General features: G+C 39.0%; 1 protein-coding gene and 1 pseudogene across 3 annotated transcripts; both read right to left on the bottom strand.

Moving 5' to 3' along the window:
* Nucleotides 1–813: 813 nt before the first annotated feature.
* RTCA (RNA 3'-terminal phosphate cyclase) lies at nt 814–27506 on the bottom strand. 3 transcript variants are annotated; one of them, XM_044238763.1, is made up of 11 exons: nt 27243–27506; nt 27054–27154; nt 24834–24977; nt 19235–19358; nt 18780–18838; nt 16920–17061; nt 16207–16331; nt 14181–14239; nt 6897–6991; nt 4820–4924; nt 814–1180 (listed from the first exon to the last, which is right to left on the bottom strand). In XM_044238763.1, the coding sequence occupies exons 1-11, from the start codon at nt 27285–27287 to the stop codon at nt 1079–1081; spliced, it is 1101 nt and encodes a 366-aa protein (XP_044094698.1). In that variant the 5' UTR covers nt 27288–27506; the 3' UTR covers nt 814–1078. The 3 variants fall into 3 exon arrangements, with proteins under 3 accessions (XP_044094698.1, XP_044094699.1, XP_044094700.1); XM_044238764.1 differs by having other exon boundaries at nt 27267–27506; XM_044238765.1 differs by lacking the exon at nt 27243–27506 and having other exon boundaries at nt 24834–24992; nt 27054–27097.
* On the bottom strand, nt 2734–3121 carry LOC122900243 (annotated as a pseudogene).

Below are 27506 nucleotides of genomic sequence, written 5' to 3'. Positions count from 1 at the left end.
AAGGCATACTCTGTTCTAAAGGTGCTCTATTATTTTTTAATTAGATTTTGAGTCTGTTGAATGTTTTGAAAGCCAAACAAAAACATAACAAGGCTGAAAATTTGGACAAATTTACTAGGGTTAAATTTTGCAATCCTCATTGTTAGATTTTAAAACATTCCACAGATTCAAAATCAATATTTACCAAATGTCCGTTGTAAAGAAGGTACACATAGGTCCATATACACTATGGAGTATTATGCCTCCATCAGAAAGGATGAATACCCAACTTTTGTAGCAACATGGATGGGACTGGAAGAGATTATGCTGAGTGAAATAAGTCAAGCACAGAAAGTCAATTATCATATGGTTTCACTTATTTGTGGAGCATAACAAATAGCATGGAGAACAAGGGGTGTTAGAGAGAAGGGAGTTGGGGTAAATTGGAAGGGGAGGTGAACCATGAGAGACTATGGACTCTGAAAAACAATCTGAGGGGTTTGAAGTGGCGGGGGGGGTGGGAGGTTGGGGTACCAGGTGGTGGGTATTATAGAGGGGACAGCTTGCATGGAGCACTGGGTGTGGTAAAAAAATAATGAATACTGTTTTTCTGAAAATAAATAAATTGAAAAAAAAAAAGAAGGTACACATAATCTGAATGAGAAAGTGCTTATTAAATGTTATTGTTGACACAAGTACTTGTGCAAAAAGTTGTCTCATCATACTTTACATAAGGTTTTAGTAAAGTGATTAGAACCAGATCCAAATTACAGACCAAATCTACATCCCTAACTTAATCTATTATATAAGAAGAAAAACACACTTCAGGTGGAATGAATGTTCTATTTCAATACTTTAATACTGAAATCAGCTATTATACACATCCATCAGCTCTTTTATTTCCTTGTCCTTATCTCAGGAGATAGTCAAAGTAAGATTAATTTGATGAAGAATTAATTCTCAGCAAATCTACAACACTCTGTACTTCATCTCCATGCTTATGTCAGATTCTTTAATAAGTTACTTCTTATTCATTGTTTTCTAGTATTTATGGATTAGTGCAATACATCACTGAGGTATTATTTAAAAGGCAAATACCCTATAGATACGGATTTGTCATTCCAATTCCTTGGCATTCAATAATGTAAGTGTCTTTAGATGCATCTTCTTCATCTTCTGATTTCTTCACAGAGAATTTAGCCTGAAACCAGAGAAGTGTTTAGTATATAAGCAATATGAGGAGGGATGAAAGGAGAGCCCACAAATCCTACTTAAAAAGTCAGGTAATTAATATCTAACTCATTTTACTGAAGCAGCTAGAGGCACAAAGATCAAATGACTCATAAGAAATTCAGTAGTCTGGATATAAAATATTTTGCTCCAGAACCATGACTCTTGTTCAGAAATAATGCTTGTGCAGTTCTGTCAGAATGTATAGCCTGCCAGAATGTATAGCCACTCTGTAACCACTGAATCAAAATCCCAGGATGTCTGTAGGCTAGGCAATCATCATTTTTAAAATCTCAACTGTTAACTGTAACATACCTTCAACTACCTACTTCCTAAATTTTTTCTAAAATGGGGCACTGAAGCATTTATACTTCTCTTATTTTGTCAAGTATCAAGTTTTCAATTTCCCTCAAATTTTTCTTGCCAATTTTATTCCCTAAATATGTTATTCAAAAAAAATCTAGTTCAGAGAAGGAAGGTGGGGGGAGGTTCTTCATCTTTACTGTCTTAGCAGTGTTATTTTTGACTTGCTAACGAATTCGAGTTTGGCTTTGAAATATACAATCTCCATCACTGTATTCTGGAAACCTTTTTTTTCTTTTAAAGCTACTGTGTTCATTCTAACAAAACAATTAAAATCAAAACAACTGAGTGGGTTTAATTTGTAGCAAAGGGATTTCAAGGGTGCCTAAAACCTTAGGATTCTATAAAACACCATTTGAAAACTATCACTTTGGGGCCCTGTTAAATAATAATATTCACAAATTATTCCAGTTTCAGTTTTATGTGGCAGTGTACTGATAAACAGTAATACTGAAAATTATTGCTGAAAGAATACACACTGAATTCTGAGCTATATAGCCAAATTATTTATGTAACTATATATGCATAAATATTTCCTCACACTGTAAGCATTATATAAACATGAAACATAGGAACAGTCAAGGAAACCATTTCTAACCTATATACAAACATATTGAAAACTACAAAAATTTAGAGCTGAAAGGAGTCTTAAGGGATTATGCACCAGTCTCTGATTTTACAGATCAATTATCTGCACAGAGGTACAGAAAGACAAAGCAGCTCACCCAACATCCCTCAGTTAAAAGATAACAAAGCTAAAAAGAAACCAGAGCTATAAATGCCAGGTCACAGTACTTTTCACTGGGTACTCACTTCAAATAACATGTCAGCGTCTATTACATGCAAAGTATTATAAAACAGAAGATCAAATGAATACAACTTGGTTCCTACTCTCAAGGAGATCATAGTCCACAAAGAAAGATAGCATTAATGGAAATACAGCATTATGGAAATACAGCATTAATGGAAAAATAAAAAATACAGCTAACGATCTCTCGATATCAAATATAATTTGCTTTTAATTCCTATTAGCCTTTTCCTACAACTGAACCAAAATTTATCCAAGCTTTTTTCTTTCTTTTAAGACTTATTTATTTATTTATTTTTAATTTTTAATTTTTTTTTTTTACAAGAGAACAAATCTACACCTTTATTTACTTTTCATTAAATTTAAATCCTTGAGGTGTAAAGCATCACACGGATTCTGTGGCCAATGGCTTTAGCAAGAAGGTTGCTTTATTTGGCACGAACCATGCTGCTGTTTCCATGAGCACCAGTTACTTTTCCCCAGATTACTCTGGTTTTGTTTGGTTTGCCACCAGGAGTCACTGCGTTGTTCTTTGCTTTATACACGTAAGCACATCTCTTGCCTAGATAGAATTCCATTTCATCTCGAGCATATACACCTTCGATTTTAAGAAGAGCTGTGTGCTCCCTCTGGTTGCAGAGACCCTGCTTCTAGCCAGCAAAAATGGCCTTGGACCACAGCCTTCCAGACATTATTTGGCGTTTTAGAGGAGTCCTGTTCCCAGCAGGCCTCCACAGGCCCCAAGATGGCAGAAAAAGCTTATTTATTTATTTTAGAAACAGAGAGAAAGAAAGAGTATAAGCAGGAGGGGCAGAGGGAGAGGGAAAGAGAATCTCAAGCAAACTCTGTACTGAGTGCAGAGTTTGATGTGGGGCTCGATCTCACAACCGTGAGATCAAAACCTGAGCCAAAACCAAGCATCTGACACTTAACAGACTGTGCCACCCAGGTGCCCCTTATCTATGCCCCCATGTTATTAAAAATCGTACAAATAAACTGGAGAGAGTAGGGTAACAGTGACTTTGTGCTTAGTACATGTTTATAGTGGCTTTTTTTTTTTTTAAACAGTGTGACTTATAATTTTTAAAACTACTTAAGGTCAGCACCTTCATAAAATTCTGACTTATAAATTTTATATCACTTTATGAAATTACAAAGACTATAGCAAAATGGAACTATGCAAAGTTATTGGAAAAGGCAAGAAATGAAGCTGTGTGCATTAAGTGTAAAAAAAAAAAGTACAAAGAGAAAACACTTTTCAGGGGAAAATACCTAAAGGTCAACAGTGGTTTTACTAGCAAAAGGGAATTATGGCACTTTCCCCCCCTTATTTTCCAAATTTTCTATAAAGAAATTATATTAGTTCCAGATGAGATAAACATGTTAGTCACTTTTTTAAAAAGGTACAATAAAAGTCACTTTTTAAAAAAAAGTACAATACTAAATCTTATTTCATTAAAAACTGTAAATCTAGTTTACAAAAGTTAAGAGGACTGATATGAAAATTTCAGCAAATATTCCATTCTACCACAGAATCACAAGAAAATGAAACATATAAATTATTATATAAATATTTAAGTTTATGGCCAATTATAAATCCCCTATGATTTGATTTCATAGTTCTCACCAAAACATCTTTACTCTGTAAGGCAGTACCACCTGTGAGCTCTGATGTATGCTTTCCTGGGTTTACTCAAAATACAGTTCTGCCACTAAGAAACTATAGTCTTGAGCAATTAATTGAATCCCTCTACCTTACTTTACTCACATGGAAAATGGGAATAATAATAAAGAGCCATCTAAAATGGTTATGCAGGGTGCCTGGGTGGCTCAGTGGGTTAAAATAGTTATGCAGAAGTGCACCTGGATGGCTCATGAGCAGCTGATTCTTGATTTTGGCTCAGGTTGTGATCATGGGATCCGGGGATTGAGCCCCACGTCAGGCTCCACACTTGGCAGGGAGACTGCGTGAGATTCTCCTTCTCCCTCTGTCCCTCCCCCTAGCTCTTGTGCTCTTTCTAATAAGTAAATGAATCCTTACAAATAAGTAAATATGGGGCGCCTGGGTGGCTTAATCAGTTAAGCCTCTGCCTTCAGCTCAGGTCATGATCTCAGGGTCCTGGGATCGAGCCCCGCATTGGGCTCCCTGCTCAGTGGGGAGCCTGCTTCTTCCTCTCCCTCTGCCCTTCGCCCTGCCTGTGCTCCCTCGCTCTCTCTTTCCCTCTCAAATTAAGAAATAAAATCTTAAAATAAATAATAAAGTGCTTATGCAGAATAAGATGATGCAAGTAAATTGCTGAGTTAGCTCAATGTCCGCCACACAGGAAATACTAGGTGAGTGACAGCAATTATGATTATTATTAAATTTTCTGTCTATTACAACCTGACTCAAAACTGGCTACAATAAAAATCAATTACTCTCACTAATGGAATACTCACCTTTGCTAGTTGTTCAGCAAAATGTATAGCCGTTTGTGTATGGAGTGTAACTGGTCCTGTTTTTATTCTGGAAACTCCACAGGCTAATGCCATGAAAATGATCAGCTATTAAAAAAAGAACAAAGAAGAAAAATTTTGCACGTTTACTAGTATTTGGAGTTAAAATTCTACTCCTTACCACATGAAAATACTATTAGAAATCAAAAGAGCTAAAAGAATTTCTACTTCTTTCTATTATTCTGAAGATGATAAAAAACCTGTGTCACCTGAAGTCTGTGATATCGTACAGAAATGCTTAGCAGCAGTTGTTAACATAGGTTTTCTAAAATTACTGTTTAAGAATAAAATATAGAGTTAAAAGCTAATCTATTTAATCAGACCAACTGTCTCTACAAGCTAGAATATGACAAACTTCTTCCACTCTCTAAAATTACATTTTAACAGGTAAATAAATATACTAATACAGAATTACTGGGAGTACAGAGTACACTAGGGTAAGAAGAGACTGGAAACAAGGGAAATTGTCTTAAGAAACTAGTTAAAGCAGTGGATGGGGGGTGGCACCCGGCTGGCTCAGTCAGAGGAGCATTCAACTCTTGATCTTGGGGTTGTGAGTTCAATCCCCACGCTGAGTGTAGATTACTTAAAAATAAAATCTTTAAAAAAAAAAAAAAAAGAAAGAAAGAAGAAACTGGTTAAGAAATCCTGAAGAGTATATTTTTAAATACAGATTGCTAATTTGAGATTAAGGAGAAAAAAGTGTGGTAGAAAAAAAGAAAATATATCAAGACAGTGGACCATAAAAAGATCTTACTTGGAAACATTCACCAGTATCTCTCCATGTAAGTAGATATGTTAAGTTTCAGAGGTCTATGACACATCCAAGTGTAAATACTGACAGGAGCAAGGGATATGAATTTGGAGTTAAGGAGAAAAGCCTGAGCCAATGATATAAATTTGGGAATTGTTTGTATACAGATGGTACGTAAGCTGTGACATTGGACAAAATAACTGAGGAAGTGAATACAGATACAGAAAAGATGCATGAGCCTGAGCCTAGGGATTCTCCAAAATTTAGAAGTTGAGAAGATGAACACAATAGTAATAACAAACTAGCAAAAGACTAGAACACACAGCCAGGGAGAAAAAGAAAGATAATAATGTTTCAGGGAGCAACTGAGCCTGGGTGGCTCAGTTGTTTCAGATCTGATTTTGGCTCAGATCATCTCAGGGTTGTGAGATCTAGCCCTGTGTCAGGCTCTGTCCTGGGCGTGGGCCTGCTTAAGATTCTTTCCCTCTCCCTCTGCAGCCACCACTGACTCTAAATAATTTAAAAATTAAAAAAAGAAAGCAAGTGAGGAAAATATTTCAAGAAGGATAGAGTGATCCGTTGGGCCAAATGCTGTAGCCAGGTCAAGATGAAAACTGAAATTTGAGGTATGTAATTGCAGAATATTTAAAAACTGGAACTAGGACATGCCAATTAGTCTTCAAAAGTCAATGATTAAAATTTATATTTAGACCTAATCTCAGCTGGTCCACCTGAGACCCCCTGAACTTCAACCTTAGTTCCCCACACGGTCCCACTTCCGCTCCAATAAGATGAAAGAAACTATCATGAACCAGGAGAAACTCCCCCAACTGCAAGCACAAGTGTGCATTGGTGGGAAAGGAACTGCTCGCCGAAAGAAGAGGGTGGTTCATAAAACTGCTATAGCAGTTGATAAAAAACTTCAGTTCTCCTTAAAGAAGTCAGAGGTAAATAATTTCTCTAGTATTGAAGTGAATATGTTCACAAACCAAGGAACAGTGATGCACTTTAACAACCCCAAAGTTCAGGCATCGCTGGCAGCGAACACTTTACCACCATTACAGGCCATGCTGAGACAAAGCAGCTGACAGAAATGCTACCCAGTATCTTAATTCAACTTGGTGCAGACAGGCTGACTAGTTTAAGAAGACTGGCTGAAGCTCTGCCCAAACAATCTGTGGATGGAAAAGCACCACCTTCTACCGGAGAGGATGATGATGACGAAGCTCGGGATCTACAAGGTTTCTCTCCTGCGGGCATGCTTACCTGGTCCTGCAGATACTCATCCACAGCGCCCCCGTGTCTGAGATTTGCTAAGAGCATTTCAGCAGCTTCAATTCCAACCTTGTCCGCATTTACACCTAGGACAGACACGACAGGAAAAAACTAAATTATGAAGAGGCAAAAAGTTGAATTAATATATCCCAGTTAGCACTGGTATAACATTTTTTTAGGCCTCTGCATTCACCCAATGCAATTTTTAGGATAAGACCTTTAAAATACTTAAGTCTTCTGGGAGCTTAGCACAGGCAAATCATTTGTATCTTTAAATGCACCTAGTGGAGGAAAAACCAGGCTGCTTTGGCCCTGTTTTAAAAGTACTAATTATGGGACGCCTGGGTGGCTCAGTTGGTTGGACGACTGCCTTCAGCTCAGGGCGTGATCCTGGAGTCCCGGGATCGAGTCTCACATCAGGCTCCCAGCTCCATGGGGAGTCTGCTTCGCTCTCTGACCTTCTCCTCGCTCATGCTCTCTCTCACTGTCTCTCTCTCTCAAATAAATAGATAAAATCTTTAAAAAAAAAAAAAGTACTAATTATGAGGGGCAACTGGGTGGCTCAGTTGGTTAAGTGTCTGACTCTTGGTTTTACCTAAAGTCATGATCTTGGGGTCACATGGGGCTCTGCATTCAACATGGAGTCTGCTGGAGATTGTCTCTCTTTCTCCTCTGCCCCTCTTGTTTGTACACTCTCAAAATAAATAAATCTTTAAAAATTAAAAAAAAAATAAAAGTACTAATTAGGAAACCAATTTATAACCAAGTTATGATCCCATAATGCTATGCTTCAACTTCAAAATTTAAAATTTGTAGTTTATATGTGTTATAATTCATCTGTAGGCAATTCTATTAGAATTAAAGGATTTTTTAAAAGTCAGAATTAATTTTCATCTAAGGAAGAACAGATAAAAATTCTCATATCAAAAAAATTCTCATATTAAATAAAATAAAATTTTATTCCTTTAAGACTTAAACAAGCATTATCTTATTTTGAAAATAAGACAGATTATTTATCACCATCCCCTACTTCCTGCTTCTCCACATGCCCCAAATCTTTATACAATGTTGAATACAAAATAAGGCTGTCAAAAGTAGTAGAATATCAAATGATTTTTTTTTTTAAGATTTGTATATTTATTTGAGAGAAATAGAGAATAAGCAGGGAGAGGTGCAGAGGGAGAGAGGGAGAGAATCCTCAAGCAGATTCCCTGATAGGCACAGAGCCCGACCAAGGACTGGATTCTAGGACCCTGAGATCATGACCCAAGCTGAAATCAAGAGTCAGCTGCTTAACCGACTGAGCCACCCAGGTGCCCCTCAAGTGATTCTTTTACAGTATTTACTTTAAACCAGAAGAAGCCCCTGGCTATAAATAAAAATGTCTTTTAAGGCATGAGAATGTGGTTAGTTTTTATTTCTATTTTATATTTGGAAATTCATTTGATCACATATATACCTCAGTAAGATTTCCCAGAAAAGTGGAATATTCACAATTTTAACTGTTTTTCCTTACAATGGTTACTATAATATAATAAATATCTTCACAATATCCATCAGTCAAGTACATAACTGAATGAAGTGACTTGGAACATGTGGTATGAATCTCAACTACTCAGCCTCTTCTCTTTCCTCTTCCAAGTGGAGATGGAAATGGCGATGATAAAAGCTGCAAAGTTGTTACAGGTATTAGAGGTAATATTTATAAAGCTGTATATTACCATGACTGGTTCATAATAAACTATTAATAATAAGTTAATACTGAGTACCTAATATGTGTGTCCTACCACTAAGTAATAGTAACTGGTTCCTTTGGTAAGGCAACTTAAAAAAATACTCATATATTGGAGAATCAGAGGATAAGCAGGTACTAAGCTGTAAGGTATAAACTATATCCCCAAAGAAAGTTCAGAAAAGGAAAAGATTATAGGTTCTAGAACAATTAGAGAATGTTTCATGGAGCATAAAGGCCTCACATGAGTTCTTGAAGAATGGCTAAAACGTGCACAGAGGATGAGGGAGAAGGAAAGAATTTCTGGCTTGGCAGTATTAGTGAGCAGCAGATGGGCTAAAATTTCTCTGCCAAGCGGTTAAGTATTTCCCAGAGCCATTCACACTCCCTCTCACCCAGCCACCTTGATAGTGAATAATGGTACAAATGGATCTACATCATTACCAGCTATTACTAGAGGTCTGTGGCAACTCAACAAAATGAAGTATATATGAGAAATCTGCTTATTAGTACTATTCTACACAAAAGAGCAAAACTCTAATTTCCTCTAAAATGTTAATGCTTTTCTATGGACAAATAATAATCTGGTATTTTGGGTATTTCTATGGACAAATAATCATCTGGTATTTTGGGTATTTCTTAAAAAGGTCTCAATTTTGATGGTTTGTAACAGCTAATTAAAATTCACATTCAATGATTTGGGTGTTTTCTAGCTTATAAAAAGGACAATATTACAAAATGGTTATAGATTAAAAAGAGAAGGTCAAAGGATTGATTTTAGGACATTAGAGGGATGCCATGAATTACCACATATACTGAAGGAGGGAAGGAAAGTGATGACTCTAACCTGGGCAATTTCCACACGCAGGAAACAGGGACTGATTAACCAGAGGCACAAGTCATCTTAGCTGACCATTGTGCCACCACAGCAAAGAACGTAACTAACTGAGCAGCACCTGGGCAGCTCAGGCGGCTAAGCGTCCGACTCTTGATTTCAGCACAAGTCATGATCTCAGGGTTGTGAGATGGAGCATATAGCTTAAGATTCTCTCTCTCCCGGGCGCCTGCGTGGCTCAGTGGGTTAAGCCGTTGCCTTCGGCTCAGGTCATGATCTCAGGATCCTGGGATTGAGTTCCACATCAGGCTCTCTGCTCAGCAGGGGACCTGCTTGCCTTCCTCTCTATCTGCCTGCCTCTGTCTACTTGTGTTCTCTGTCTGTCAAATAAATAAATAAAATCTTTAAAAAAAAAACAAAAAACAAAAGATTCTTTCTCTCCCTTTCCCTCTGCCCCTCTCCCCCACTCACTCTCTCTCCTTCTAAAAAAAAAAAATAAAAACTAAAGTTTAAAAAAATGTTTAAAGAACATAATTAACTGAAAGACAAGAGCAAGCAAAGAATACACAACAATATATCCTGTCCATACTGTCATCAAATAAAGTTGGAAGAGGTCCTGACATACAGCTAGTGGTCCAATCTCATTTTTCAGAAAAGGAGAGCCCAGAGTTGCCATGCAGAATCATGGCGGGACTGAATATTCTGTCCTCTCATTCTCAGTCTGGTGCTCTATTAAAACACACTGCCTCCATCCAAAGCCCCAGGATTCTCACACAAAACCAAACCTCACTTTTGTTACAACATCAAAGAATGTTACAGCTGGAAGGACTTGAGAGATTCTCCAGGCTAAGTCTCTCACTCAATATATAAAGAAATAAAGATCAAATTAGTTTTAGTAACTGAGACAGTGAAAAATGACTAGTTCACAGGTCACTGTTTCTACCACAACCAACAGTATGGACAAGCAGCTAATGTTGCTTCAGGTAATAACTCTTAGACATTAACATTCAGGATCTGGTAATGTTCTGGTTAGTTTCAGTCAGAAATGAAAGGGGACATTTTCTCCATCAGAAATGAAGGGGAACGGTGCAAGCTACGACATTCTCTCTGATATCCTTAAATATATACGCAACCTAAGCTGAGCGATAAGACCCCAAGCTGCCTTGACATTAACTAATGACATCTCATTTGACATCTATGCCTGCTTGGAAACAAGGGAGAGCACCAGCAGGAGTCAGTCACTCTAAGCAAGTATGTTGCCCTATCATCTATTCCTTCCTTCTGTTATAACTCTAGAAGTAAGTACTTCGAACTCTGAAACTGTACTGTCCAAAGACAACATCAAAGTAAAAGTGGTCTCATATGACGAAGTAAGAAAAAGTGTTGATGGAATAGTAGACATTTTTCAGAGCTGACCAGCAAAGTTCATTCTAGGTGTTGCTGGTAACAGAGTACTGGTCACTTTACAATCTCAATGTAACATATCTAAAACTATCATCTACGCTGGCAAACTAACTCCACCTCCTATATCACAATTTGTAAGTGTTCCCAACTAGCCAAGCTAGCCTTCCTCACTTCCCATATGCAACTGGTCACCAAATATCTGCTCCCCGTCCTGATACTCTTGTTATCGGAATTCCCCTCTCTAGTCCCAGTCACCGCTTTCCTTCGTATAGGCCCTCACCATTTCTGACCTGAACAGCTACAACAGTCTTGTTCTCCTGCCTCCAAAATGGTTTTCTTCTTATCCTCCACATATCTATCAGAATTATCTTTCTAAAGATCTGATATTACATTCCTCTGTAAAATCTTTATGTTTTCATGATGAAACTCAAAGTCCTTTCCACAGCCTATGAAGTGCTTCAACATCTGGCCACTGTTAACCTCTCTAACCTCATCTCCACTCCCCCACTCCAGATCCTGTACCTGTCATACTTGGTTGTACTGCCCAAACAGAGAATACAACTCTTTTATGTTAGCACTGTCCCATGTCCTTCCTCCTTAGCTCACTTTGTCATCTGGCTAATTTCTACTTATCTACAGAATGCTTTGGAGGCTCGCTGAATGGCAGAAGCCAGATTTGGAGTCAATCATCCCCCAAAGGAGAATTAGCTGTTCTTCTCCTGTGTTCCTATGGTACCCTGGGAATAGCAAAATTGTACCTGTCTTGTCTCCTCTGCCAGACTAAGCCAGGAAGCAGGACAGTGGCTCTTCCACTATGACCATAGAATACACTACCTGGCACATCTTGGTACCCAATGAAGTCATATTCTACCCAATGCCTGTCCAGCACTTATCACGTATTACATGGGCTTCTAGTCCCTGCTTTATATTTTCCATTATCTTTGCTTTCTCAAGACTGTTAGGTACAGGGACGAATCAATGTGGTTCACGATCCATGTTGATTCCTCCCCATATCTAAAAAGAAATTAGCATACTGTAAATGTATTTTTGATCACTACTTCTCAAACTTCATTGTACATCAGAAGTATCCAGTGAGCTTGTTTTTTTTTTCCAAATTTATTTACTTACTTATTTTTTACTGTGTTATGTTAGTCACCATACAACACATCATTGGTTTTTGATGTAGTGTTCCATGATTCATTGTTTGCACATAACACCAAGTGCTCCATGCAACACGTGCCCTCCTTAATATCCACTGCCAGGCTCACCCATCCCTCCACCCCCTCCCCTTTAAAACCCTGTTTGTTTCTCAGAGTCCACAGTCTTTCATGGTTTGTCTCCCCCTCCGATTTCCCCCAACACCCTTCTCCTCTCCATCTCCCAATGTCTTCCGTGTTATTCCTTATGCTCCACAAGTAAGTGAAACCATATAATAATTGACTCTCACTGCTTGACTTATTTCACTCAGCATAATCTCCTCCAGTCCTATCCATGTTGATGCAAAAGTTGGGTATTCATCTTTTCTGATGGCTCCAGTGAGCTTGTTAAAACAGATTCTTGGGCCCAACTTCCAGAGATTTTAATTTGATAGATATGAAATAAACCTCCAAACTTGTATTTCAAATAAATTCCAAGATAATGCTGATATGCTGCTGGTCCACCAATCACACTTTATATAGCAGTTTTAAATAGAATTCAGTTATGTCATATTCATTATATCATTATGATTTTACTTATTGCATTATGTTGATAAGATCTGATACCCAACTGGTATCTACATCTACCAAGTGAGTAGACTATGATTTACCTGAAATTTTTTTATTTTTGGCAGTAATAAATGTGTTTAAAAAGAACTACAAGGGTAAGTACCTTTTATTTATTTATTTTTAAAGATTTTATTTATTTATTGACAGAGAGAGATCACAGAGGCAGGCAAAGAGAGGGGGGAAGCAGGCTCCCTGCTGAGCAGAGAGCCCAATGTGGGGCTCGATCCCAGCACCCTGAGATCATGACCTGAGCCAAAGGCAGAGGCTCAACTCACTGAGCCACCCAGGTGCCCTGGGGAAGTACCTTTTAAAGATCTACAAAGTAGCAATAAAGTAAGCAGCTACCACACAAGTAAGAAGGAGTCCAACTAGAAGTGACCTCAGTGGCAAAAGTAACTTCAATATTACAATCCAATGTATACTGACCTCAGTGGCAAAAGTAACTTCAATATTACAATCCAATGTATACACGTATCTCCTCTCCCAAATATACTAAATCTTAACTATACTTCCCTTTCACAAAAGTATTCAGTTTTTTGAAATCACCAATGTAATAACTAATGCAGGGAAGATTCACCAATAGACACTAAAACCATTGCATGAAAGCTGTAGAGGAATAAGATAATCAAATGGTCTCAAAGTATTATCCCAGATGACTTTATTACTTTTAAAAAGGAAAGGATTTATAGCCAACAGACCTGGAAGACATTGCTTTAACCAAGTGATTACAGCCAGCTTTATCAATAAAAGACAAACTGACATTATCACCTACCCTGCTTTGATACAATGGAATGCACCTATTCCTACTAAAAATGTTTCACCTGAATATATCTAATCATGAGACAATCAGACAAATCCAAATTGTGGGAAATTCTATGAGAAAATGGCCTGAACTTTTCAAACTGTCAGTATCATGAAAGAAAAAGCAAGGTGAAACTATTTTGTAGTAGGAAAGAAACTAAGTATAGAGAGTCACAGACCTGTACCCCTGGGGCTAATAATACATTATATGCTAATAAAAGATTAAAAATTAAAAAAAAAAAGAAAAGAAATTAAGTAGACATGACCAATTAGCTGAGTGGTCAAAAAAACCAAAAACACTGCTGTAAAAAATTTTCTGGAAACAACTGGTTACATCTGAATATAACAGACAAATTCTCTGGGTGTAAAATGCTATTGTGATTACTTAGGTATTACTCTCTGGACATCCGTACTACAGTATTCAAGGGTACAACAGTATCTGCAACTTACATTGAAATAGTTCAGAAATTCACAAACTTGTAGCTAAAAGTTCACTACTGATAAACCTTGGAGAACAGCGGGTGGATGTTCATTAGCTGTTCAACCTTTCTATAACTGAAATTTTTCTAAGTATAAAGTCAGGAGAAAGACTGAAAATCTAACTGACTCTAAAACATAATCCATTAACCATATCCTTTTACACTTACCATCAATCATGCTATAACATTCAAATCCAGATAATTAAAAAATTTTACACTAGCACTGGAAATTGTGGACCCCCATTCATTTATCCGTACCTCGTTTACCAAGTGATGATCCAGCAAACAAACAGCCAGTGGATGTCTCAGCAATAATGCTATATAGGAAAAAAAAAAGTATTACTATCTATGATATGTTCTAAAATTATATGCAAATATAATACAGTGGAATAGTGATTATTAAGTATGTAGAATTAGATCTATCTAGTAAATTGCAAAAGTGAAATTCTCTATATAGGGAGCGGCACAACTAGCATAGTCCAACTTCATCAGAGCATCAGTATCCTTCAGCACTTCTGACAAGAAGTCACACTAGATTCTAATCGATTTACATACAAGGAATGACTCTCCTTGAAGTTCTGCCATCCACAATAAAAGATACCATTTCTACTATACTATATTTTATGAGGGGCCCCTGGGTGGCTCAGTGCATTGAGCATCTGACTCTTGATTTCAGTCACCAACTCAGGGTTATGAGAACAAGCCCTATATGGGGCTCTAAGCTCAGGGCAGAGTATGCTTGGGATCTGTCTCTCCCCCTTCCTCTGCCTCTCTCCAGACTCAGGCTCTCCCACTACCTTAAAATAGACTGCTATATACTTAGGATGTTTTATATGAACCTCATGGAAACCACAAAACTAAAATGTTGGTACACAGAAAATAAAGAAAACACCAAGAGAAAGAACACTACCAAAAGTCATCGATCACAAAGGAAGCAAGAGAAGAACACAAGAGAAACAGAGGACTACAAAAACAACCAGAAAACAATTAACAAAAGGGCAATAAGTATATATCTATCAATAATTAATTACAAAGCCAGTAGCAACTCAAGTGTCCATTAATAGAGGAATAGCTAAAGAAGGTGTGGTATGTATATACACAGTAGAGTATTACTCAGCCATAAAAAATGAGATCTTGCCATTTGTGTCTAAGTGAAATAAGTCAGACAAAGAGAGACAAATACCACACAATTTCACTTATATGTGGAATCTAAAAAACAAAAGCGCAAAGAGATCCATAAATACAGGATAAACTGAGGGTTGTCAAAGTGGAAGGGATGGGGGATGGGCAAAATGGGAGAAGGGGACTGGGAGATACAGGGTTTCCAGTTATGGAATAAGTAAGCCACTGGGATGAAAGGCACAGCATAGGGAATACAGTCCATCGTATTGTAATGGCATCATAAGGTGACAGATGGAAGCTGCATTCGTGGTGAGCAAAACATATTGTCAAATCACTATATCATATATATAATTCAATGCCAACTACACTTCAATTAAAAAAAGGAAAGATCTTTCTACAGAAATGTTTGGTTTTGCTTTAGTTTTTACTTTTGTTATTTTTTTTTTAAGATTTTATTTATTTGAGAGAGAGAGAGAGAGCGTAAACAGGAGAAGCAGCAGAGAGACAGGGAGAAGCAGGCATTCCACCAAGCAGGGAGCCTGATGCAGGGCTCCATCCCAGGACCCTGGGATCATGACCTCAGTTGAAGGCAGATGCTTAACCCATTGAGCCACCCAAGTGCCCTGTTTTATAGTTTTTAGATAGAACTATCAAATGTAGGACATGCATTTAAATCCTTTAATAGAAACTCTGAAAGATACTTTTCATCCACAAGAGACACTCTCATACTTCAAAAGATTAAAGCATTTTTATATTTAAATCAATAACTCCTAATTAAATTAATAAAATTATTTTCTAAATATATCTTTGCCAGATCTAACGTTTACATGTCAATGGACTTCACATTTGAGGTACAGAAAAACAACTGGAAATGCCTCTCTTAGGATCAGCTTCAAAGACTAACTTCTGATTAATTTAAGAGCTATCTTAAGAGTGAAAGAACTCTTACAACGTAATGAAAAGCAAACCATACCCAGAGAAAAATTCTGAATAAAATAATGGTCTTAATTCATAATACTGCTGTTTTAGGTAGGAATGTCCTTAAAAATATGCATTTTTAAAACTGTACTATTTCAACAGAAAAACTACAGATCTTTCACTTAAACAGGATAATTATTTCAGAGCTCTCAATCAACACCCAGGAAAAAGTGTATTGTCTCACATTATTCCATTTCCATTGCCAAAGGCTTGGTCTTTAGGTTCCTGAACAGGCTGGATGTTAACATAAAGATCCCTAATCTCCTTTCTGATGCATCTTACAGCAGCCGCTGCCATATCTTTTGCTACCTATTGTGGCAAGACAGAAAAATAGAATAAAAGAAATTAATGATTATTTTGACAATTATTTTCAAGCCTTCAAAGGAACATACAATAATTAATAACTTTTATGTGCATTATATAAAAACTAGACTTTCAAGAGTAAAGAGCATAGATATTTAGGAAAAATTTTTAATGAAAAAATCTATTAAAAAATTATGTGCATTAGGGGGAACTGGCTGGCTCAGTCAGTAGAGAATGCAACTCTTTTTTTTTTTTAAGATTTTATTTATTTACTGGAGAGAGAATGAGAAACAGAGCATAGAGGGAGAAGGAGAAGCAGATTCCCCACTGAGCAGGGAGCCCAATGAGGGACTCAATCCCAAGACCCTGGGATCATGACCTGAGCCAAGGGCAGACACTTAACCAACTAAGCCATCCAGGCACCCCATGGACTGGAGCATGCAACTCTCGATCTCAAGTGTTTAAGTTCTAGCTCACGTTCAGCATACAGAGTATTTAAAAATAAAATCTTCAGAAAAAAATGAGTGCTTTCAAGAATTTCAAAATTTATTATGACATAATACCAAGACCCACATACACTTCCAGACAACTTACTTTAAATGGCAAAACACCAGCAACAAAAGCTCTTCCATATATCTTAGTCACAGAGCCACGGTCAGTTAAATTTATTGGATTCAACTGTTTAACTGGTGACATTCGGACAATCACTTCACCACCCCCTTTTGGGTAGTAGCCCCTACAGAAAGTATAACAAACACTCACATAAACTGCTTGTACAACAAAAATAAAGCTAAACTTTTACAATAAAATAACATGTGAATGATCTCCAAATATATAGTTCATGTTTGAAATTTCCAAGTAATGTTTTGAGTCTGTGCTGTCCAATATGGTAGCCACAGACTGCATGTGACCATTTAAATTTAAATGTCATTTAAAATTCAGCTCCCAAGTCACACCGGCCACATTTTAAGTGCTCAACAGTCGTATGCGGCTAGTGACTACTATACTGGGCAGATAGGGAACATTTCCCTCAACGCAGAAAGTTCTTTTTGACCATGCTGTTTTAGAATATAAGCTCCTTGACAGAAGCACCTTGTCCGTTTTGTTCCTGCTATATTCCAGTGCCCTAAAATAACATCTGCCAAGGAGGAGGTCCTCAGTAATATATGATGAATACTGAAGTAGCTAAACACTAACAAAACTGTAACTCAAATACTGAGTGTCACTTTATTCTATAGAGGACGCCGGCAACATCAAGAAGAGAGTAACAGCGCTCCTATACACAAGGAGCTCCCCATCTGATAAATACATGGCCACAAAGACAACCTACTAGACCACATCAGGCTGTAAAAAGACCACAAGAGAGGTGCAAATATGAATTCCAACAGAGACACACCCATGGACAATTCACACAAGACATTACAGGTTACACTATGAAAAAATATAGGATTTCTAGTTTTTAAGAGAGCAGGAGAGGAAAAACATGAACAAAGAAATGAAAGCCCAAAGGCAGAGTAGGTTTAAAGAGCAAGTAAACGTGTGTTAGAATACATGGGGGGTGGGGGTGCAGGGAATGAAGCTAGAAAGGTAAACTGGAACAATGGACCAAGACTGTAGCACACTTAAATGCCTCATGAAGAAATCAGGCTTTGTTTTTATGTGGCAGAAGGGAAGCCTTAGAGAGAAATAATCTGAAAAATCAATGTGTTTCGGGGGCTTAAGTGGGTAGGAGAAGAATCCATGAAACAAGATGGGATAGGGAGAGAGACAAACCATAAGTGACTCTTAATCTCACGAAACAAACTGTGGGTTGCTGGGGGGAGGGGGGTTGGGAGAAGGGGGTAGGGTTATGGACATTGGGGAGGGTATGTGCTTTTGGGTAAATTGGAAGGGGAGATGAACCATGAGAGACTATGGACTCTGAAAAACAATCTGAGGGGTTTGAAGTGGCGGGGGGGTGGGAGGTTGGGGTACCAGGTGGTGGGTATTATAGAGGGCACAGCTTGCATGGAGCACTGGGTGTGGTGAAAAAATAATACTGTTTTTCTGAAAATAAATAAATTGGGAAAAAAAAAATCAATGTATTTCTTTGGAAAATAACTGATTTGCATTGTGGAGGAGAGTCCCTTTTATGACCCTGCCATGCTTAATCCACTTTCTGCACACAGAAAGTACTCAGTTTGTGTTGAGAATGGATAACACCAGACGTGAAGGTCCCTCAGTGTAGCGATTCCCTTGAAAATATTTCTTCCTAGAAACAAGCAAACACCATATGTGGCTGCTGTGGCATGCCCCCCTACTGCTTTCTGTTTTTAAGCCCAGGAAGCACAATTATTTCCTACAAACTCTATTTCCTAATTACTACAAGAAGTAGTGGGTTCCAGAATAATTATCTAATGTCTCGCTTTCCCACAATTTTAAGCGGGTCGAAGGGCTAAAAAATAAGTAACTTACCTCATTTTAATATCACAATTAAATTTGAAACCAAATTTTTCCACAATTGGCTTGAAAACCTGAAAAATCAGTTTATTGTTACTTAAACCACAAATATTCACTGATTCAACATGCATATTTATTAAACAAAAGTGCTCTGCACTGAACTGGCAAGAAGGCACTATGGATAAATATTGATACAAAAATACGTAGGAGAGTTCTATTTTTCAAATAAAATAACTGATATATAAACCAAAATTAAAAGATTAACATTTAATTGTCCACTATGAACACTGTTCTAAGATACAACACAAAATCTAAACACAACCCATTACCCTCTCCCACAAAAGAACTAGACACCATGAAGAAATGAACAGGTATGCACACAAACCACTCAGGATATATTTAATAGAGGACAGAGATTCAGAAGAATACATGAGAGATCATGTCAGTTCATCAACAACAAAGGCCCTTACCATAGCTGTGTAATCAATCTGTGGTGCCATTTCAGCATTCGTTCCACCTTTTAAACGAAGCTCTGATGGAGAAGCAGCAAAGAGAACACAGGGCATTGAGACCTGCATCAAGAGGCATACACTCCTAAGAAGGCAAAACAGGGTTAGCCACATTTTCTTTCTAAAGTCTCAAGAACATGGTGTTACTACACATCAAAATGAGCCAAGCACAGACAACTGGGAAGGCAGGTATGTAACCTCAAGTCTAAAGTTTAAAAACAACCCATTAAAAAAGAGGGGGTACACTTGGCTGGCTCAGACAGTAAAGCATGCAGCTTTTTTTTTTCTTTCTTTTCAGTGTAACAGAATTCATTGTTTATGCACCACACCCAGTGCCCCATGCAATATGTGCCCTCTATAATACCCACCATCTGGCTCCCCCGACCTCCCACCCCCCTGCCCCCTCAAAACTCTCAGATTGTTTTTCATAGTCCATGGTCTCTCATGGTTCATCTCCCCTTCCAATTTCCCTCAACTCCCTTCTCCTCTCCATCTTCCCATGTCCTCCATGTTATTTGTTATGCTCCACAAATAAGTGAAACCATATGATAATTGACTCCCTCTGCTTGACTTATTTCACTCAGCAAAATCTCTTCCAGTCCTGTCCATGTTGATACAAAAGTTGGGTATTCATCCTTTCTGATGGAGGCATAATACTCCATAGTGTATATGGACCACATCTTCCTTATCCATTCATCCGTTGAAGGGCATCTTGGTTCTTTCCACAGTTTGGCAACTGTGGCCATTGCTGCTATAAACATTGGGGAACAGATGGCTCTTCTTTTTACTACATCTGTCTCTTTGGGGTAAATACCCAGTAGTGCAATTGCAGGGTCATAGGAAATCTCTATTTTTAATTTCTTGAGGAATCTCCACACTGTTCTCCAAAGTGGCTACACCAACTTGCATTCCCATCAACAGTGTAAGAGGGTTCCCCTTTCTCCACATCCTCTCCAACACATGTAGTTTCCTGTCTTGCTAATTTTGGCCATTCTAACTAGTATAAGGTGGTATCTCAGTGTGGTTTTAATTTGAATTTCCCTGATGGCTAGTGATGATGAACATTTTTTCATGTGTCTGATAGCCATTTCTATGTCTTCATTGGAGAAGTGTCTGTTCATGTCTTCTGCCCATTTCTTGACATGATTGTCTGTTTTGTGCGTGTTGAATTTAAGTTCTTTGAAGATCCTGGATATCAACCTTTTGTCTGTACTGTCATTTGTGAATATCTTCTCCCATTCTGTGGGTTGCCTCTTTGTTTTGATGACTGTTTCCTTTGCTGTGCAGAAGCTTTTGATCTTGACGAAGTCCCAAAAATTCATTTTCGCTTTTGTTTCCTTTGCTTTTGGAGACATACCTTGAAAAAAGTTGCTGTGGTTGATATTGAAAAGGTTACTACCTATGTTCTCCTCTAGGGTTCTGATGGGTTCCTGTCTCATGTTGAGGTCTTTTATCCATTTCGAGTTTATCTTTGTGTATGGTGTAAGAGAATGGTCGAGTTTCATTCTCCTACATTCTACACATAGCTGTCCAATTTTCCCAGCACCATTTATTGAAGAGACTGTATTTTTTCCACTGGATATTTTTTCCTGCTTTGTCGAAGATTATTTGACCATAGAGTTGAGGGTCCATATCTGGGCTCTCTACTCTGTTCCACTGGTCTATGTGTCTGTTTTTATGCCAGTACCATGCTGTCTTGGTGATCACAGCTTTGTAGTAAAGCCTGAAATCAGGCTTTACTGGGGTAACGTTATGCCCCCAGTTTTGTTTTTCTTTTTCAACATTTCCTTAGCAAATTGGGATCTGATTCCATACAAATTTTAGGATTATTTGCTCCAACTCTTTGAAAAATACCGGTGGAATTTTAATCGGAATGGCATTAAAATTACAGATTGCTCTAGGCAGTATAGACATTTTAACAATGTTTATTCTTCCGATCCAAGAGCATGGAATGGTCTTCCATCTTTTTGTGTCTCCTTCAATTTCTTTCATGAGTGTTCTGTAGTTCCACGAGTACAGATCCTTTACCTCTTTGGTTAGGTTTATTCCCAGGTATCTTATTGTTCTTGGAAACATGCAACTCTTGATCTCAGGGTCATGAGTTCAACCCCCACACTAGGCATAGATCTTGCTTTAGTTTCTTTTAAAGACTTATTTGTCAGAGAGAGAGAGAGAGAGCACAAGCAGGGGGAGCGGCAGGCAGAGGGAGAAGCAGACTCCCTGCTGAGCAAGGAGCCCAATGTGGGGCTCAATCCCAGGACCCCAGGATTATGACCTGAGCCGAAGGCAGATGCTTAACTGACTAAGTCACCCAGGTGTCTCTAGACCTGTTTTTGTTAAAAAACAAAAACAAAAACAAAACACCTCAGTAACTAAGGAAATCCTGAATCTTAAAGACAGCATTTCTGGGGCACCTGTGTGGCTCAGTTGGTTGAGCAACTGTCTTCGGCTCAGGTCATGATACTGGAGTACCAGGATCAAGTACCACATAGGGCTCCCTGCTCAGTGGGGAAGCTCTGACCTTCCCCCTCTCATGCTTGCTCTCTCTCATTCTCTCTCAAATAAATAAATAAATGGAAAGATAGTATTTCATAGAAGAAACGGGCCTTAAATGATCAGCAAATCAAGGTTTGAATCCACCTCATTAGCCATGTTATCTTTAAGTTACATAGAAGTAAAAGAATTTTTTTTTAGGGGCGCCTGGGTGGCTCAGTGGGTTAAGCCTCTGCCTTCGGCTCAGGTCATGATCCCAGGGTCCTGGGATCGAGCCCCGCATCGGGCTCTCTGCTCAGCAGGGAGCCTGCTTCCTCCTTCTCTCTCTCTGCCTGCCTCTCAGCCTACTTGTAATCTCTGCCTGTCAAATAAAGAAATAAAATCTTTAAAAAATAAAAAAAAATTTAAAAAAATTTTTTAAAAATAAAACTGTTCTTATAGTTTTTATAAAAGGATTCTTGAAAGTGTGATCTATGAAAATCCATTTAATATAGCTAAAGCCTAAAAACACAGCGAAGAAAATAGAGTCAATTAAGTTGTAATAACTTTTCTACAATGACAGATAGTTAAACATACAAGTCAAGCCAAGGTCGAGAAATACTTAAATAATTACATCTGAATCTCTACCATGCACAAGGCATTGTTCCAGATGTCAAGATACATTATTTACCACCATGGAGTTTATGATATAATGGAATAATCTTTTACAAAGACTGACAGCTGAATAATTTACACTGAAGTAAGTTTAAAGGAAATAATCCTTGCTGTAACTCACCTCTGGTCATTATAGTAATATAATGTGAAAAATCACACGAATTAACTCAATAATATGCAGTATTTTATAAAATGAAACCCTTGGTCAGATTATCTACATGAGCTGTCACATTCATACAGACTGTGGTACAGATTAGACATAGCCTCTAATACCAAAAGACAGACCTTTACTTAACCTTCTCATATTAACAACGCACCATGTACTGAAATAAACAGTCTCTGTCACTGACGATGCATTTCATTTACTGACTGCGTAACATATTAGGTATTATAAGAGAAAACATATACAACATAATCCCTGTTCTTAAGGAGTTAAGTGAGGAGCAAGTGAAAAAACCTGGAAATGTTTAGTTTACAGCAAACCATAAGGTTAACACTACTTAATTTCTCAGTGTTTATTCCCTCTGAGGACACCGAAATTTAAAGTGTTTTCCCCTCTCCACAGATAAAATCAGATTCTAAGAATAGTAAAGAAAACCTCAGGGACACCTGGGTGGCTCAGTTGGTTAAGTGTCTGCCTTAGGCTCAGGTCATGATCCTGCGGTCCTGGGATCGAGCCCTGTATTGGGCTCTGGCCCTGTATTGGGCTCCATGCTCAGCGGAGAGTCTGCCTCTCCCTCTCCCTCTCCCTCTGCCTCTGCCCCTCCCTACCATGCGATCTTGCTCTCTCCATCTCTTTCTCAAATAAAAAAATAAATAAATCTTAAAAAAAAGAAAACCTTAACTTTAGGAGAGTAAGAAATTGCAAAAACAAGGGTAGACACCTGAGAAAACACATGGTACTATAATCACAGTGTAAGATAAAAATGTTAGAATGTGAGTAAGTAAGATATGTTTTCTTGCTAGGAAAAAGCTTAGTTTAAGTCTCATCAATGGAGCTGGATTTGCAACTTTAAACTCATTTCCCATATAGTCTAGTGGATTAGAAGCCAGAAGGCCTACATTCTAATCTAGTTCTGTCCCTGACTCCATGACATTGGGTAAATCACTCAACCCCAGAGGCTCTTTATTCTCTCATTCACAAAGTGGAGGAAGAACTGGAAATACATGGTTTCTACTTTCCCTCTTGCAGCTTCAAAATTCTGTAATTCTGTTTTAATCTTTAGACAGTTGGTTAACTATTGAACTTCCCCCCTTCCTATACAGGAGAATATCCAAAATAACATGCTGGCTATAAATAAAGATACCTCAAAATTCCTTAATCCCCTTAGAAAGTTCTCCGTCGGAAAACCTCACCTTAGGCCTGGCAGCAGGTCCCTTTTCACAGAGGTCTATTCACACCATAGCCAAATTTCACTTATCACTAAATATTTTCTTTCTTTCTTTCTTTCTTTTAAGATTTTATTTATTTGAGAGAGCGAGAAAGAGAGCACGGGGTGTGGGTGGAGGGTGAAGGTGGGGGCAGAAGGCAAGGGAGAAGCAGGCTCCCCACTGAGAAGGAAGCCTGATTCAGGGCTTCTTCCCAGGACTCTGAGATCATGACCTGAGCCAAAGTCAGATGCTTAATCACTTAACCAACTAAGCCGCCTAGGTGCCCACTAAACACTTTCATAAACTAAAATAATCAAAATCTATTAAAACAGTTTCTGATACAAAGTAGCATCAGGTTTACATTACTAGTTCTTATTTTATCAAATTTCCCAGTAAAAATAGGATTTTGGTAAAACGATATGATTTACAATAGCAATCAGCCAAATAACTCAGAAAACAAAAAATGTGCTCTCTGTATGTTATCAATAAAAGGAGGAATTCTTGGAAAAGGATAAAGGCTCAATTTAATTGTTAAATATCCATTTTCCAAAGGGGGAGGAACCCCAAGATCAGATCTAAACATTTCTAAACAGGGAGCACAAGTATCTATTAAAAGACAACAAAAATACCTAGCACAAATATCTACTAAAAGACAACAAAAATAGTAGAATATGGTCCATAATTAGCAGCAAGCCAAGAACTAGATAGGCTACATACAATGCAAAAACTACTCTTACTACAGAGCATAAAAACTTGGTCACTTTCCGACAGTCCATTTCTAAATAATAAAAAGAAACAAACAGGCTATACCATGCACAAAGGAAAATTTAGATTTAATAGCTACAATTAATAAACAATTAGATACCCAAAACTACATCATCTCTGTCCCTAAAAGGTTAGTGTTTTATCTCCATTTTAAAAGTGAAGAAGATAAAGCCCAAAGAAGTTAAGCAACTTGTCTAGTAATGGTAGGTGGTACCTGCACCTGAATCCAGGTCTCACTCTAAAACCCGTACTTCAGTGGAAGATAAGTGATACATACCCTGCTGTCTTGGTATCTGCTGTGTGGATTCCACCTTTAATCTTCTCTGGTGTAAACATTATTTCTGTCGAACCGATTTCTGCTCCCTCCAATTGCCCATCACACAAATCTCGAATCATTTCCAGTCCAGATAAATGTTGAGGCCTTCAGGTCATAATACTGCATCAAAACGTGTTCATTTAGACTGCCCATAGCCCCACATTTTATGACCCATTTATAAAACTGCAATGGCAAGAAAAGAGCAAGGTCTAACCACAACAAGTGCCATATCTTCAGTGTCAGAGCTTCTTTTGAGTTTTAAGGAACCTAGACTACCTGTTTGAAGGCATCGTTTGGCTCCTTCCAAACCACTTACTTTAGCTAAAAGCACAAACATAGTTTGTGCTTAGCTAAAGCACAAACAAACCACCAAAGTGGTTTGGAAATATTCTATTGCAAATGGAAATATTCTATTGCAAATACTTGGAAATATTCTATTGCAAATAAGAAGTATACAGAGAGGAAAGCTGAAAACCTACCCAGGGCCACCAATCTCACTTGCATGTCATTGAATAATCTATGGAACCTGTTATGGGCTGAATGGTGTTCCTCCAAAACTCTTATGTTGAAGCCCTGACTCCTAATACCTCAGATTCTGACTCTATTTGGCGTTAGGGCCTTTAAGGAGGTGATTAAGTTAAAAAAGAGACAGGGGACAGCTGGTTGGCTAGCTGGCTGGCTGGCTGGCTGAGTCAGTAGAGCATGGGACTCTTGATCTTGGGGTTCAAGACCCACATTGGGTGTAGAGATTACTTAAACATAAAATCTTAAAAGAAAAGAAAAGAGGCAGTTAGGGTAAGCCCTAATCTATTCTCTGTGGTATCTTTATAAAAGGAGATTTGGACATACAGAGACATCAGGAGTACACATGCCCATAAGGATGACCATGTGAAGAGGCAGCAAGAGTGAGGCCATCTCCAACCCAAGAAGAGCGGCTAGAAAGAATCTTCCCATATGGCTCTCAGAGGAAACCAGCCCTGCCAGCACCTTGATCTTGGACCTGCAGGCTTCAGAACAGTGAGAAAAATAAATTTCTGTTGTTTAGGCTACCCAATCTGGTATTATGGCAGCTCTAGCAAACTAATGAAGTACCTAACACATTCTTTTTTTTTTTTAAGATTGTATTTATTTATTTGACAGACAGAGATCACAAGTAGGCAGGCAGGCAGAGAGAGAGAGAGGAGGAAGCAGGCTTCCCCCGGAGCAGAGAGCCCCATTCGGGGCTCGATCCCAGGACCCTGGGATCATGACCTGAGCCAAAGGCAGAGGCTGTAACCCTCTGAGACACCCAGGCGCCCCTACCTAACACATTCTTAATAAATTGGATTTTCCTTCTGGTGAAATTGATTGCTGCAAACAACTGGTGTGACTAAGATAATTAATGTTCGCACACATTAATAACTGCCTTTTAATAATTTCAGAAGGAAATGTGGTTAAAATAAAAGACCAAGAGATTGCCCATCTCTTAAAATGTCCAAAGGAATCAGTTTGGCTTCAACCTGGGTCCCCTTCTAATAGGTGCCTATACCTGAAACTTAGCTAGTGAACCGCTTGGTTTCGAAGACGGAACGAAACAAGTTCAAGGGTCAAGGTGTTTCCTTGTCCACAACTGGTAATTCTGACTGTACTCGTAACTTCTTAGAGGTCTGAATGTAAGCTAGAATAATTTGTTAGGGTCCTTGCCTGAGCTAGGATTCTAAAATGTGCAGCAGCAGTGAATATACTGGTTAAAAAGTGGGTTTCCTCCCACCCTCCCGGCTACGCTGTCCTGAACCCTCTTGCCCTTTGCAGCAACCTCTCCAGGTACTTAATAAGCCCAATGATGGGAGAAAACATTTAAAAGACAACTCATCAGGAGACTAGAGAACTTTAGCTATATAGAATGAACGCGGGCCTATTTTTTCAACTTGCCCCTTCAGGCTGTCAAGACCGCACAGCCCCTACTACCGCTAACCGCCCCAGCTGGAGCGTGGTGCCCCGGGGCATTGAGGCTGGCTTCAAATTCCTCAACCTTGGGGCCGGTTCTAACAAGCATCACACCCGGGCTGCCAATTCCCCAGCCACCCAGGGCGACCCAAACCCCAGGCCCCGAAACAGCAGCCCGTCCGCCCTCCCGCACCCGGCGCTCGCTCACCCGCATCCCCCAGTCCCGCGGCCCCACCCCCCAGCGCCCCGATTCACCTCAGGCCAGGCGTGCTGCGGCCGGCTCGGATCTTCTGTACCCGCAAAGGGAGACCCAGGAGACAGCTCAGGGCTGTAGACACCCTCAGGATCTGGCCGCCCTGGCAAGGGTGTGGGTGGGCGAGGAGAGAAAGAACATCAGACGGGGAAGCTCACTTCCCTCCGCCACTGGCCCTGCCCCGCACTCACCCCTTCCATGATCCCGCCGTCCACCTCCACCCGCTGAGCCGCCATCGGGGACGCCCTGCGGTCCGGCCCGCAGCGACAAGGCCTCTGCCGGAATGGAAGGAAGAAAAGATGCTCGCCCCGGCCCCGCAGTTCCGAAACTTCCGTCCCCGCTTGGGGCCGAGGGGGCTTGCGGAAGCACGAAGCGGCGCCGGCTCCCGGGAAACCGGAAGCAGCTGAAAGAAACCCCGACACTCCGCGCGGGGACCCGGGATCTCCCGGCCCAGC

The sequence above is a fragment of the Neovison vison genome, chromosome 2 (assembly GCF_020171115.1).
Source record: "Neovison vison isolate M4711 chromosome 2, ASM_NN_V1, whole genome shotgun sequence".
Lineage (NCBI taxonomy): Eukaryota > Metazoa > Chordata > Mammalia > Carnivora > Mustelidae > Neogale > Neogale vison.
The sequence above is the reverse complement of the archived record's forward strand: the minus strand, read 5'-3'. Positions and strand labels throughout refer to the sequence as shown.

Bases quoted from the DNA above. Each gene is read 5' to 3' on its own strand.
- RTCA (XM_044238763.1), bottom strand. From the start codon at position 27,287: ATGGCGGCTCAGCGGGTGGAGGTGGACGGCGGGATCATGGAAGGG. The intron at 19,359-24,833 runs GTATGTATCACT...TTGCCTTCTTAG, and splicing joins GCAGATACCAAGACAGCAGG to GAGTGTATGCCTCTTGATGC. The intron at 4,925-6,896 runs GTAAGCATGCCC...TTTTTTTAATAG, and splicing joins ATGAGTATCTGCAGGACCAG to CTGATCATTTTCATGGCATT.